The 14,293-nt window shown below is 44.4% G+C and overlaps 1 protein-coding gene across 3 annotated transcripts in view; it reads right to left on the minus strand.

Annotated features, from left to right (window-relative positions):
* Positions 1–1,832: 1,832 nt before the first annotated feature.
* capn15 (calpain 15) overlaps positions 1,833–14,293 on the minus strand; it is a 38,977-nt gene continuing 26,516 nt past the window's right edge. For all 3 annotated transcript variants that reach the window (XM_039788614.1, XM_039788615.1, XM_039788613.1), the window contains exons 5-12: positions 13,971–14,194; positions 12,282–12,407; positions 10,453–10,605; positions 7,520–7,681; positions 7,192–7,427; positions 6,880–7,049; positions 5,024–5,202; positions 1,833–3,361 (exon numbers count right to left, since the gene is read on the minus strand). In XM_039788614.1, the coding sequence (XP_039644548.1) occupies positions 3,184–3,361; positions 5,024–5,202; positions 6,880–7,049; positions 7,192–7,427; positions 7,520–7,681; positions 10,453–10,605; positions 12,282–12,407; positions 13,971–14,194 (1,428 nt within the window). In that variant the 3' untranslated portion in view covers positions 1,833–3,183. The remainder of the gene's footprint in view (positions 3,362–5,023; positions 5,203–6,879; positions 7,050–7,191; positions 7,428–7,519; positions 7,682–10,452; positions 10,606–12,281; positions 12,408–13,970; positions 14,195–14,293) is intronic.

Genomic DNA, 14,293 nt, shown 5'->3' on the forward strand with positions numbered 1-14,293 from the left:
TGGCTTAAGTTTGCAGTCTGTACAATTTACAAGGAGGGAACCAGGACAAAGGAGAGGAGAGAAAAGGCGTTGTGTTGGCCGGTCTGTAAATGACCAGCTGATCTCTGGCTGCAGCCTCTTCAGCAGCAGGGGGCGCACCTGACACACAGAAGAGTCACCACCACAACTTCACAGAAGAGGAGTAGGTTCATAGGACACCAGCAAGAGCCAAAATGACAATTATGACAAAAAAAAAAAAACAGTGTAATAAAAAAAAATTATATTAAAAAATGAATTAAAATCTCATGTTAATGTAAAGTGATCCAGCGTTGACACTGAATTTTGAGGTGCCTTGTCATTGCAGGTGTTTCAGTGCAGGGTTCATTTTTTTTTTTTTGTCAAGCTAATCCCTCTGGGCTCAAAACTAAAGCCATACAATTATCACATTCCTTTATCTGTCATACATCGGTCCAGTACTGAGCAATATTCATTTGACAAAAGGCCTGCAAATCACTTACACAAATAAATTAAAAAAGGTCACAGCTGCTTGGCTGTGACCACACACACACTCACACATACACACAGCGAAGACAGACATCTCAAAGTGGTCATCATTACACATTTTGTTTCTTTGGAAAACATATTTACAGCTACTTCCGCTTCAGGTTTCTTTATGGAAAACGTTACTGTGCTGTAGTGGTTTTTCTTTACGAGCTGTCCCGAAGACGTCGTGGAAGTACAGCCTTCCAGTCGTGGTTGTGCAGTTAAGTTAAGTAAGACCGCGAGCGTACGGGACACGGTGCTGCCATTTACCATCAACGCTACCGACAAATAGGGACATGGGCTCATGAGTTGGCAGCACCCTTCCAACTCAAGGGCACTGAGCTCTAGACCTGAACTGAATCAAGTCATGTGGGAACTTTAATGCTTAGACTCAAAACCAAAAGCAGCATTCATTTCTACCAAGCAATCATTCACTGTAAGAGTGCTCCGGCGATTTTGCTCATAAGCTTTCAAGTTTTTCTCCATTTCACTACACAATAGTAAGACATCCACTTTGACTTGGGGGAAAAATAAAAATAAAAAGTCCCCCACTCCATCCCGTTACTATAGTACCGCGTTAGTTTTCCCCCCTCTCTCTGATAAAACACCTATGTTGCCATGGTGAGGACTGAAAGGTCCTTAGTGAAAACAGGAGCAATGGCTTTGACACTGAAGGAATTGGAACGATCAAGTGGCGGGTGGGGCCCTAAAAGGGAACCTACGTAAAACTGCTGTAGGCAACCCGTGCTTTGAAACGACGCAGACAAAACTAAATTATTTTCTGTGTCACAACATGTCTCAGGGGTCCCCTCTCTCCCTCTTGTTATGTGTGCACGCAGACTGACAAAATTGTCATCTGTTATTACAAAAGGACTCTGTGCTGTCGCTAATGTGCGCTCGGTGTATTCTTGTGGGAGGATGGCCCAGATGCTCGCGCTGCATCCAAGCAAACAAAAATGGTCCCTGACCTCCCAAAGTAAACTCGGCAGCTCCTTTGGCAGACTGTCTGTTCAAACAGCAACTAGCTCCTCCGGTACTCCCTAAGTACACTCAAGTGTAAATCAAAAATACTGGCAACGTGTGACAAATAGACACTGATCTTTAGTACCAAAAAAAAAAAAAAAAAGATCAGACACGGGCGCTCGGGTGGCTCAGTTGGTAGAGCGCGCGGCCATATGATGAGGCTTGTTCCTTGACGCAGAGGCCCAGGGTTTGAATCCGACCTGCGGTGGTTTCTTGCGTGTCTTCCCCATATTTCTCTCTCTCTCTTCGCTCTCCTTTCAAGTCTGATTAAAAGCGATATGCCCCCCATAAAACTAAAAAGATCAGACACAACTTTTGGGGTGTCACAATCCAAGAGTGCAAGAAGCAGCATACAACATCTAAAAAGTGTGAAGAAATAAAGTGACCGCTGAATTGGATGAGAACAGCAAGCACGCCCGAGCTACAAAGCTGGTCATATAATGACTCGACTCCAGCGGTTAGACCCCAAACTGAGACTGAGTTTAAAAAAAAAAAAAAGAATTAAAGTAAGTAAAAGGAAGGAATAAAGGAGGTACAGTGGCTCCTCTGTAGGGAAAAAAGCCAAAATTGGATGTTAGTCTGTCGAAACACTCGGGAAGGAATTCTATCACGTGTCAGTATTTCACAAGATAAAACCTCCCAATCACAACACTCCCCTCTGCACCACAGCTTGGCTCGTAAAGTGCTTACAGAAAGATGATAAACCAGCTATCTGGGCACCGTACACCTGCCGCAACATCAGCTCGAGGTTTTTTGCTTGACTCCAGCTTACCCTACAAATCACGGGTTTGGTCCTGAGTTAGAGAGAGCGCTACACAGCACTGCGGTGAGGATGGAGACAGACAGACAGCACTGTATGAATGATGGCTTTTTCTACGACCTCAAAAACACAAATATGGACAAGACGGCAACAAAGACCGTGTATAATGCAAGTAAGACCAACGTGTATTGTATTGAATAAAAAAAACAAAACATGTATGACTATGAGTAAAACTATATTATTGTGTTGGCTCATGAAGTACCGTACTATGGGCTGGGCGAGATTAACCTCCCCCCCCGAAGTCTCCTGCTTTGTGAGCTGTCCTTGTGGACGACGTAGGGGTAAGTGTCTGATCGCTGCGGGTGATTGGCTCAAAGTTTGTGGGCTGGAAAATGGCTCAGTAGTTAGGGCACTCCACCCTGACTTCTGTGAAGAAAAGCAGGGTCGTCTCCAAGAGATGACATCCGTTCCACGTACAGCGCTCGTACCAAAAACGTCCGGAATTTTAAGCAGTCTGAACTGGATCATGTTCGGTGCCCGGGCGAAACATTGTTTTGTGAGTAAGTCCAGGTCACTCCGCGTGGCCCGCTTCCCTCATTTCATCCTGACATGGCACATCCACTTGGCAAAGAAGAGAGCTCGTAAGGGCCGGATGAAAGCATTTATGGAGCATTAGTAGGACAGCACATAAATGCTGCTTATTTATGCTTTACATTCAGGTGTGTGTTCATCTAAAAAAAAAAAAGACACACAAATACACATCTTTCTCCACGTTTTAGGGCTGCACACACCACTCGCCCTCCCTTGCCTGGTTTTCCAGTCGTCTGACAGTTCACTGGATAACAGTCTGTGTGTGTATGTGAGATAGGGGGCGGTGGTCATAGCGGCCTGGGCCGGTGCAGGCCGTCAATGTCCGCAGTGAGCTGGGGGCAGTGGGTGGCCTTGGTGGGGGTCCAGTCTCCCAGGGAGGCCTGGGCTGCCTTGCGGTGAGCCAGGCGGTGGGTGATGGAGAAACCGGCATTTCCTTCCAGCTGTGAAAGCACCACCAGCACCTGCCTGCAGGGGGAGACAGAGAGTGTTGGGGGAAAAAAAGAAAAGAAAAAAAACATGGAGAGGTTCCAGTTCAAGTCCTTTCTAGCTTCAGTTATGGCAGATAACGCACACTCATTCTGAATACAAGTATGGTATTTTTCTGTTGTGCATTGTGTATGGTGAAGGGAAGTAAGGGACTGTATGAAAATGACTGAAAAAGCAAGGCCCTCCCCAGCTTAACCCTTGTGTTGTCTTCAGCACTTATTTCTACGTCCCATATTTTCTGATATAAAACAAAAAATCAATGTGACCCGAAGTCAACACAAGGGTTAAATTATAATAAAATCTTCCAAAACTGCAATACCCTGCCTTAATATCTCAAAATAATATATTTATGGTAAACATAGGGACATGGTGAAAATACAGCTACTCTCAAATTTCGAATAAAGAGCTGCTAAAGCAATGGTTATTACAGTTATCTAAAGAGTGAACCAGGAACAGGCTGCTGATGGACTGGAGCCCATCAAATGTTGTTCCCCACTTCATATTCCAAAATGATCAAAATAAATATGAATTAGTTTAGATCTTTTTGATGTAACTATCTTTTTTTTAAATAATAAATCTCACAAGGGAAGAAAAATAAACTCTGGGATTAGAAAAAAGTCTACCAAAAAAGTCAGACATCCCTCCTTCCACCTCCATTCCCCCCCCCCTTCTGGCTAATACTTATTGTACAGTCACTCAGTATGCCACTGGTATTGGAACTGCTTGTTAGCTAGTCAGCAAAGTTAGAGCTAGGACTGGAGGAAGACATGTTGCTTAGTCAGCACTCTAGAGCAGTTTGTTTGTTGGATTCAGTCTATTTAGAGAACAAGATGAGGTAACATGGCGACAGAAAGTACACCCCAGAGAGAATCCTGAATACCATTACCTACCTGCAAAATGCTTGCGCCTATAAACTGATTGTATAACAGCAGGTGAGTAAGAACGTCAGAGAATAAGACTGCGATATTGCAGCAGATTGTTTTTTTTATCAAGTGAACTGACAATATTCTTGTTAGACATTTTACAGTTTGCCATTATGTAAATTGACAATAATGTGTGCTGTAATGTGTCTGTACGAGTGAAACTTTCACACAGTAGATGTCCAAAAAAAACCTAACTTCAGATAAACCTAATGGTGTGTGAACAGCTCCACTGTGCTGCATTTCATAGGTGTCTATGAGAATTGAGCATGCAATATTCTTCAGGTATTTAAATCATTGGCTTTAATGGGCAAATAACAATGGGGACCGACAGAAAACAAAGGCAGTTGTAACAGTGCTGAGACCAGCCTAAATTAGATTAGAATGAAATACGGAGCGCTAATCCTCTGGGATCACTGACATTCATAGAAGTGTGTATGTGTGTACAGATATAATTGTCGTAAAAAGTGGGTGGATGTTTGCTGCACCTGTACCAAATGTTTCCAAAGCATTTAATCTCATCACTTGCAATCTATTTAGTTTTTCTTTCAGGGTGAAATATAGCTTGATGAAAAAAAAGACCTTCAGAGTTGTGTGTATGTGAGGAAGAGAGAGAGAGAGAATAAGATACGCGCGTGTGTGTGTGTGTGTGTGTGTGTGTGTGTGTGTGTGTGTGTGTGTGTGTGTGTGTGTGTGTGTGTGTGTGTGTGTGTGTGTGTACCTGTGCAAAGGCGGTACGCTGTCGATGGTCTTGAGGCTGCCGCGCGTCGACACCACATTGAAGCTGTCAGTGCAGTCACAGGAGACGTGGAGGTAGTATTTGGGATGGCGGTTCTCCACCACCACGATGAGCCCCGCCCAGCCATGGGTCAGGTAGTAGCACGTCATGCCCTCGCGGCCCTAAGAGCACACAGGGAAACACGGAAATGTGATCAGGGAAGATGTTTTTACATATATCTCCTGAGCTACTGAGGCCTCTATCAGCAATCTGCTTGTGTAACACTTAAAAAAAAACACCTTGGTCTTTTGATGGACCGATGGCTGAAAAATATTCTACTGTCCAACTATTATGTAGTTGCATTGGAAAGGTGCATCCCTATAGTGCATATATAACGCTTTTAATACTGCATTCACAATAGCAACTCCTCCTGAAGGCGAGATGACTTTCATCTCTCATGCAGGGGCTGCTGATCTCTCTTTAGGGGCCTGTAATTATAACAAAGTGAATACAAGTGCAGCTAAACTGCTTTAGCCATTTAGTCGTTTAGCTGCTGTCCAATGATCCGGTAACATAATCCAGTAATTCCACTGCACCTCAAACATAGCTGTCAGCAACACATGTATGTGCTCATAATACAAATCACTTGTTTCATGACAGCTCAAATTACTGCACAAATCTCCCCCACCCAAAAAATATTTTTTTAACCATATTGTTAAAACACTAGTGTTCGTTTAGTGGCTGCAATGCACTCCCGAGTGCTTGGCCCACCTACTGCGAGCGGTGAATGATTTAACAAAGATGATCTCAAGTGTTTAAAAAGCTCTGTCATTATCTAAAATACCAGCCAATGTGACAGCACTTTCAGGAAAGCGCTGTTCAGGAGAGCCAGAATAATTTGCTACCTTGGGTGTGAGCAGCTGTTTGTGTGTGTGTGTGTGTGTGTGTGTGTGTGTGTGTGTGTGTGTGTGTGTGTGTGTGTGTGGGAGAGATGCACACATACTTGCACAGGTAAAGGCAGAATAGGATTTGGGACTCTGCTAAGAAAATCTAAAGTGTTATCTCAAAGTGGCTTATGGAGTGCAAGCATTCACCGGCTTTACAAGCATTATACTCAAACAGTGTGTGTGTGTGTGTGTGTGTGACAAGGAGACAGGGGCCAGAGACAAGTGTGCTTATTCTCTATTTGAGCGAGTGTATACATGTGTCTCACCCAAGGGGGTAAGCTTTGCTTCAGAACTCGAACCTCCTATGGTGCCATTTTGATGCTACAACAACATCACCTCTCGTTAGCATTCCACTGACTGCCATTCATTTTGACAGCGAATAACTTTACATCTGAAGCGTTTAAAGACTCTATTTGTCCATTGTTTATTTCTAAAGAAACACGACAATGTATAAAAGGCTCCATTACCTTATACCTCACGTTATGGCTCCGTAGCAGACGTTTTTGTAAAAATAGGCTAACGATTAGTTACACAGTAGAGAAATTACCGTATAGTACAGGAGAAGCTTGCAGGCAGTTTCGACTTACATGAGCTGTTTAGTTTAATTACTAATGTTGACTGGCATTTTAGTTAGCAATAATTAGCCTGTGCCTATGTTATCTCCTTACATATACCTACGCTCTCCGTCTCTGCAAGATTGGGAATGATTGAGATTTCTCTTGGCACAGCTACCAGAAGACTTACAACTTTCAGACAGGTTGCTCACGTCACATTTACGTTGTCTCTCTCAGTTGGAGGCTGCGCAGTAACGCTCAGCGCTCACCAGAAAAGTGCTTCTAATATCCTTCACTGGTCTCCGTCCAGAGCAACGGGATCTGTTGGTCCATTCTTATATACAGTCTATGGTCTCACCTCGTGTCTTTCGCCTTTGTTTTCCGTGAGGAGGATGATGGCGTCTGCCAGCGTGGTGGCCATCGCCTCCACTTGCTCCACCATCACCTGTCGCGAGCTGTAGATGGCAAGGATGTAGCCGGGGAAGTCTTGGCTGGGCCGCCGTGCTGCTGCGCTGGTCGGACTGGAGACTGCAGGACAGAAACGTGCTTTAATACAAGTACCTACTGCTGTATGCTGAACAGGGTTACAGGTATGGATGAACTGGGTAAACGAATCAACAAAAGCATTGCTTGTGCATATTATTATTATTATGGTTATCTGTACACCTACCTGGCGTGGGTGGACCTTCCGCCCCGCTGACATTCATCTGCCAGTGGTTGAAGGCGCAGCAGACAACAGCATACTCCCCCGGCTCCAGCATCACATCGCAACCAACAAACTTCTTCACCGCCCGCTTGCTGTGGGCCAACAGGCGGCCCAGAGTCAGCTTGTTGCTGCTGCCGAAAGAGGCACGAAACACCATGATGCACAGGTCCAGCAGGTGGCTGTCGGCCGTGTCCGACCGCCTGGAGAGGGAGAGGGGATGAACGGGTTAGCGCAAACGACGGTAAGGATGGAACAAAAAAAACAGAAGGGGAGGAAGGGCTGTCCTATTTACCTGCTTCCCTCCTGGAAGAGAGCAAACTCTAATGCCGTTCTCTCCAGCACGGTGAGGGCAGTGACGGTGACCGGCCCGCTGGCCTTGCTAGGGAAGCAGCCCTGTAGCCTCACCTCCTGCCAGTCTGAGTGGATCTTACAGATGTCCACTGAGTCAAAGTACCTGTTGGAGGAGACGGATGAGAGGATAGGGCCTTCTTGAGCATATAGCATCAACAGAAAGTCCTGAAAAGGACGCGTTCCAACAATTTGACCGGCTGCTCTCCCCCTGTCATGAGCTAAGTCGATTGGTATGCATCGCAAGGAACTCTTTAATATCAGCATAGCCTCTGAGGGTGCTGCCGTACAAACACCATTTACCTTGCTAACATGTCAGACCTCCTCCTTCAAAGACAGAGCCCCCGAGAGACATTTTCTTCCTCCCTTTCAGTCTGTTTTTCATTGTTTCATCACTTCCTAACCTCGCGCTGACAACTTTCTTACATCTTACTTTTGTCTTCTTGACAATCTGGAAAAAAAGTGGGGAGCATGCTGAAGCTTTACAGTAGGCTTTGATCACTTAGAGAATAAGTATGTCTGCTGTTAAAATCTTTGGTTTCTTAGAATTCAGTTAGTTTTTTAGTGAAATAATATATCTGAAATGTTATTAATAATCAGCATCATCATCTATTTGTCCACTTGAGTCAATATAAGGGCCTTGATATTTGTCCCACGAGCTGACCAACAGGCGTAGGCACGCGCATGCTTGTAGGTTTGTCCTATAAAACAAAGCTGCTGAGAGATTATTTGTCTGTCAGAGAAAACAATAAACAGTCAGAAGACAGATGGGATTCTGGTCTAGGCCGCACACATTTTTCAGGTTTAAGTTGTTCTGGACGACAGCCACATCGATCCCCTTGGACGTATTGCGACTCTTATTTTGTTAGACACGAGGGACATGAATAACAATCTGACGCGCACATCATTTATCTTTCAGTGAACTTACTAACCTGGTGGACTTTGTGACAATGCCCGCTGATCAGATTGTTTGCTGACAGTAAGAAAAAACCTTTTCGAGGCAAGTGCGGTCCTGTACACGAGGTAACTCCTTGGTCGTGTCAAATGATGGTATTTACACAAATTATAAAACACTTAGAAAAATGTTTATTGTTTGCAGGTCACACCGATTTGGCTGTTATTCAGTTTTGGTTTTCATTCACGTTTATTTTTTCTAACCTTATGGTTCAGTCAGTTATGTTTTAGGGCAGTCCCAAGCCAGGCAACAACTCCCTGTTGTGTTTCAGATGACTTTTCAAATCAAGCTGTTACAGGCAACAGTGTTTACTGACCTCCACAAGGTTGCTGGCCCAAAAAATAGTCATGTACAAAAACAGCTAGAAAAACACCAGTCAATACTTGATGCTGTGTGTGAATGAATGACAGGATTAATGTAATATGACAAAACACACTGAGCGCCATTACAAGTCTAAGCCTCTGCATGCCAAATCCTTGGCAACCAAAGCAACCACACAAAAAAACAACCCACAATTCCATAATAACACCATGGTGTGGGAACCAGTGCATGATGCACTTGTCAACAAAAACTCAGTTTGGTGTCAATGCAACATCCACAAAGGCATGAGATTACTAAACTATCCAACACTTTTTAGCACATCACGTGCGTCCATCATGGCACAATTAACTGTCATGTCAGTGTTTCCTCTATGTTGATTTGACCGTGGCGGCCCCCCCCACGGCAACATTTCTCCCCCCCCCCCACGGTATCAGAAATAGGGCTGCATTGTTAGAGTGCACGTCGGAGAATAGCGCGGACACACGAGGATAACTAGCCAGTTGAGATCGTGTGTGTACGTCCTTGAGAACTGTAAGTCGTATAACTTATGTTGTCAGTTCATTTTCACCTGCGAGCTAAATTGCACGTGGCTGTCGATCCGATAGCGATTGCTGAACGCCCTCGCCCACGTTTGTGTTGTAGGTGCATTATTTACATGCTGAAGTAGTTACACTGCATTCAGATAATGTAATTAATAGTGGGTTTATTGTTATTTGCTACAGAATGCTTAGCCTATATGTCAAGATCAAAGTTGGCCTATATAGTAACTCAAAAAATACAGAAAATATGCCTCATTGTGTGTGTGAATAGAAGGGAATAAATATATTAGTTTGTTTTGCAGCGAAGTGTCAGTTCCGTTTCATGGGGGCGTGGGGGGAGGGGCGGGGGGGTTTGCGGACGTGCCCCCACTGCTAAAAAAAATCCTAAAGGAAACACATATTTCACCTGTTTAGCTTTGACATTTGCTCCTCTTAACAGCTGGTCCTGGGAAGATCTTTCCCCTCACAGGGAGTCATGCAGGTTACATTTCTAACGTTTAGAATAAACAAGTGTAGCGTTAGCAGCCACCGCCACCACGGCTCAAATTAATCAGCAGAAGACAAATCTGTGAAAGCATCATGTGTGCACAGTGATTGACTTTGAAGACACCTTTGAAAAGTACAGTGCAAAAAAAAGAAATCATTATCGTCAAAGATGTTGACAAAATATTACAGTTCGGAGTTTGCTTTAGAGGCTGCCATGCCTCCTGGTGGCCACTAGGGGGAAGAAAGCTCACCTGGTAATGAGTGAATGAATGAGTAAGTTACTATATGAGATACGCATCTACATTACATTACATTACATTACATCTCATTTAGCTGACGCTTTTATCCAAAGCGCCTCCCAATTAAGTGCCTTTCAACCTTAAAGGTACGAACTCCGGACAACAACAAGTAAGTACAAGTACATGAGCTACAAATGAGGAACTTGTGGATTAAAGATTCTGTGAAGCCATTGTGGTTGCATCTGTGCTGGTAAATAAGCCCGCTGTTTCCTAAACAAACCAAAACAGATACACAATTGCAATGAAATACTCATAATACTGTTAACAGGGTTCTTACTTTATAAAGTCGCTGTACTCCATCCAGAAGACCCCCTCGCTGCTGCCATGAGCCATCAGCTCGTGGCGCAGGTGCTGCGGCCAGTCCGCCCACTCGTCCGACCAGCTGCCGTTCCACGAGAAGCGACCCCACGGGTTACGCAGCCGCAGCAACCTGAAGCGCGGCCAAAGAGTGACAGTTAGGGGGGGGGCGGGGAAGATGACGGGACAGAAAGGGAGAGCCAAACGCAGAACACACTGAGAGTGACAACAGCTTTCAGTTGACGCGGTATCCCCATCTCTGCAGACTCATATTGCTCCTCTTATGGATCATTGCCTACTTTTTAACAACCCATTTCATTTTACTGCCTCCTCCCTACAGTGAGAAACCTGAGAGGCATAATGGAAAACCATATTGGAGAGTCCCCACTACCCCCAAAAAAAAAGGGGCAGGTGATTCGCTGTTACCAAGCTGCTTTTCATCTCCTCCGGCTCCTAGCAGGAGGACTCCAAGTCATTTCTGTGGCCCAATCTTCCACTTGGATTGCTTTATGGCAGTAAATTAAAGCGGATGTGTGGAGCTCTTGAGCAAATTACATCTGGGATTTACGGCTACTCACAAACTCCTCTCGCAGGTAGGACAGAAGAAGCCTCCATTGTGTGGACCCACAATGCTGACCAAAGTGATCAAACTGAACTGGCGTGCACCTGTTCTCTATTGGCATTCATCCTCTAACCCATTGACCTATGAGTCATCCAAGAAGCACCTTCACAGGGTGTGCATCTGTTCAATCAATTCTTAACCAAGGACACTTATTTATGAATATGCCTCGTTTTTTTTAATGAGTAAACAAAATATTTAAGACATGGTTTCTTTCCATGAAATACACCCACCAGCCCGTGCCAGTGAAACCTACTGTATGATTCATTACGTTCGATTATGCCATCTACAACAGTCATGGATGAGAGAAGTAGAAGGGAGAGGAGGAATTAAAAGGGAAACTTAGAAAAGTATTTTGTAAGGGGAATGGCACGTATAGAGTTGCAAAGTGTTTCCCCCCCCCCCATTTTGTGTTCCCCATTTCAAATTTGTCTTTTTATGATATGTTGGTTAACACAGAAACACAGAACTCTCACAGCTAACGTTTAGATCAAATAGGTTACGTTACGGCCTCCAGTGTTAACTATTTAAAACGTTTGTGAGATATCAGATTATAGCACGGCAAGCCTCTAAATACTACAGTACCCATGAGCCTTGGCCGGCATCGCTATGGAGAAGCGGGAGCAAGAGTGAATTCTAATCCTTTGTTTGTTACAGTTGTGAACTAAACACAAATCCCTTTGGTTGCTGGATTCATCCAAAAATTGTCCAAGAATTACAAATTGAATTGATTGCAAAATGCAGTGTTGGGGAGTCATGGTTAACTTCTCCTCCTTTTTTGTGTCATGTACAGTGTTGTACCTTTGACTTTTTAAATCAAGGAAGCTGAGATTTTGTAGCGCAGCTGTTAATCTTTTGAACCGATGATTCACTCGAGAGAACGTCATGCCTATCCGAGCCGTGGAGGAGCTCCTACTGTCAGTCACCTCACATTGAATGAATGGGTGACATTCATGTCCTCACATTTTGCAGCTTAGTACAGATGGTAATTTCATTTGTTTCCCTAATTTGATGTTTCTCTTAAAAGTCTACTATATTGTTCAGTTACCAAGACATAGTAGATGTACGGGAGGGAGCTATAGCAGACTGATATACGTTCAGAGAGAAATCCGGATGGGGAAAAGCAATGAAACTAGAAGAACTCACAGAACGAGAGGCAGGTTATCACTCTAGTTCACATCCCGTCATACCTGTAACCCTGGACGTCTCGGACGTCTAGGATGGAATAGGCATGTCGAGGCCGCAGACCCAGAGACTCATAGACAGCGTCGTCTACCTTCATGTTTCCTCCTCCACAAGATGCACCCATCAGAAACCTAGCAGACATGGGCAACACACAGTCATTGTAGGATTTACTAGAAGAGCATCAGGAAACATAAGCGTTTGCAAACGAAAGAGAACGTAAAGGTCAGAACAAACTTTTCAACGTTTGCGCTTCTTTCGCTTCGAATAGCCAATCATGTCTTTGTTAAAGCAGGAGAGCCTCGAAATTAAAATCTCATACTTTTGGCAGCACTACAGAGTTACAGACCAACAACGAAACACAAATATCAGTTACATACATGTTAATCGGATTTCAAATTCTGACTGATGCTCCTTCTTTGTGGATGCAGCACTTGTCATTTTCCAGGCCGTTCCCCTTTGATATATTGAATAATGCCACAGGTTTTCTGACAGATGGACCTGCAGTTTGGCCACGGATAATTTGCCCCCTTTGGAGTTCTGCTAGTTGTCTCATGTCGCTTTCAAAGCTCACATATCAAAGTGCTGATTACCAGACCTCTTTTATTACTGGCATATGCTACTAATTGGCATTCAGCGCGTTTGTAGTTTTGTTAACACCTTAGTGTTTGTAGTTGTTGATCCACTGTTACTATTTATTATTTTGTCTGTTACCTGTACTGTGCAAGAAAAAAAAAAATCTATTGTATATGCATGTTTTTTTTTGTTATTTAACAGGACACAGTGGAGAATCATATTAAAGGTTCCATGACATGGTGCTCTTTGAATGCTTTTATATAGACCTTAGTGGTCCCCTAATACTGTATCTGAAGTCTCTTTCCCGAAATTCAGCTTTGGTGCAGAACTACAGCCACTAGAGCCAGTCCCACAATGAGCTTTCCTTAGTATGTGCCAATTCTGTGTCTCTAGCTATTGAGGAGGAGAGAGGGAGTGGCAAGGTGGAGGGTGGGGGTGTGGCCTTGACCAACTGCCACTTTTCTCATTTGAAAGCCATGATGTCTCTCTCTCATGGGTGGGCCAAATTCTCTGGGCGGGCAAAGCAGAGAAAGGGGAGGTAACCTTGCTTGTTATGACCTCATAAGGAGAAGATTCCAAAACGGCCCATCTGAGCTTTCATTTTCTCAAAGGCAGAGCAGGATAACCAGGGCTCGGTTTACACCTATCACCATTTCTAGCCACTGGGGGACCATAGACAGGCTAGGGGAACTCATATTAATGTTAAAAAACCTAATAAAATGAAATTTTCATGCCATGGGACCTTTAACACAAGGATGGTTCAAAAGTGGAAAGCAAAGCCGGCGAGGACAATGTTCCTTCCCGCCCACTAGGGGTGTTGAAATTAATCATGGCATCGATGCATCGCGATGCGGACCTGGACCATTCTGCATGGACCATGCCGTGACAGACCATAATCGATTATTGACTACTGATTTTGCTTATTGATTTTCCGGTCGCTGCTTTTTTGTTTTTGCCTTTTGTCTGTTGTCTGCTGTGTTCAGACTCTACGCTACATTCAGGAAGTGTCTTTTTTAAGAGCAGATACAATAAAAAGGGGAGTTCATATACATCTGACTGCTTGAATTTGTTCATGAAACCCATGTGTAGCAATATATAGATAGATCCACTCCTTCTCTTACCCAGCCTCCTTGGAGCTGAGCATCTTGGCCCAGATGAGGTCGGTGTCGATGGGTTCCTCCCGAGGGTTGGTGGAGCTGACCTGGAGCATCAGGGAGTCACAAGGCGCCCCCGTCAGCGTTGCCAGGCCCTCGATGGCGCGCCCTGCCTGCAGGGCAAAGTAGGAGCCATGGAGTTTGGCCAGGGCCTTTTCAATAAGCGCCACCCATAACTGCTTCCTCTGAGCCTGCAGTGATGGGAAAGAGAAGGAGGGAAGAAAGAGGGAGAGTCATGTCTCAGTCGTGAGAAAAGCTCACTTGTAACAGGACGTTGGCTTTGCTGTGGC

This window comes from Perca fluviatilis, chromosome 21 (genome assembly GCF_010015445.1).
Source record: "Perca fluviatilis chromosome 21, GENO_Pfluv_1.0, whole genome shotgun sequence".
NCBI classification, from domain to species: Eukaryota; Metazoa; Chordata; class Actinopteri; order Perciformes; family Percidae; genus Perca; species Perca fluviatilis.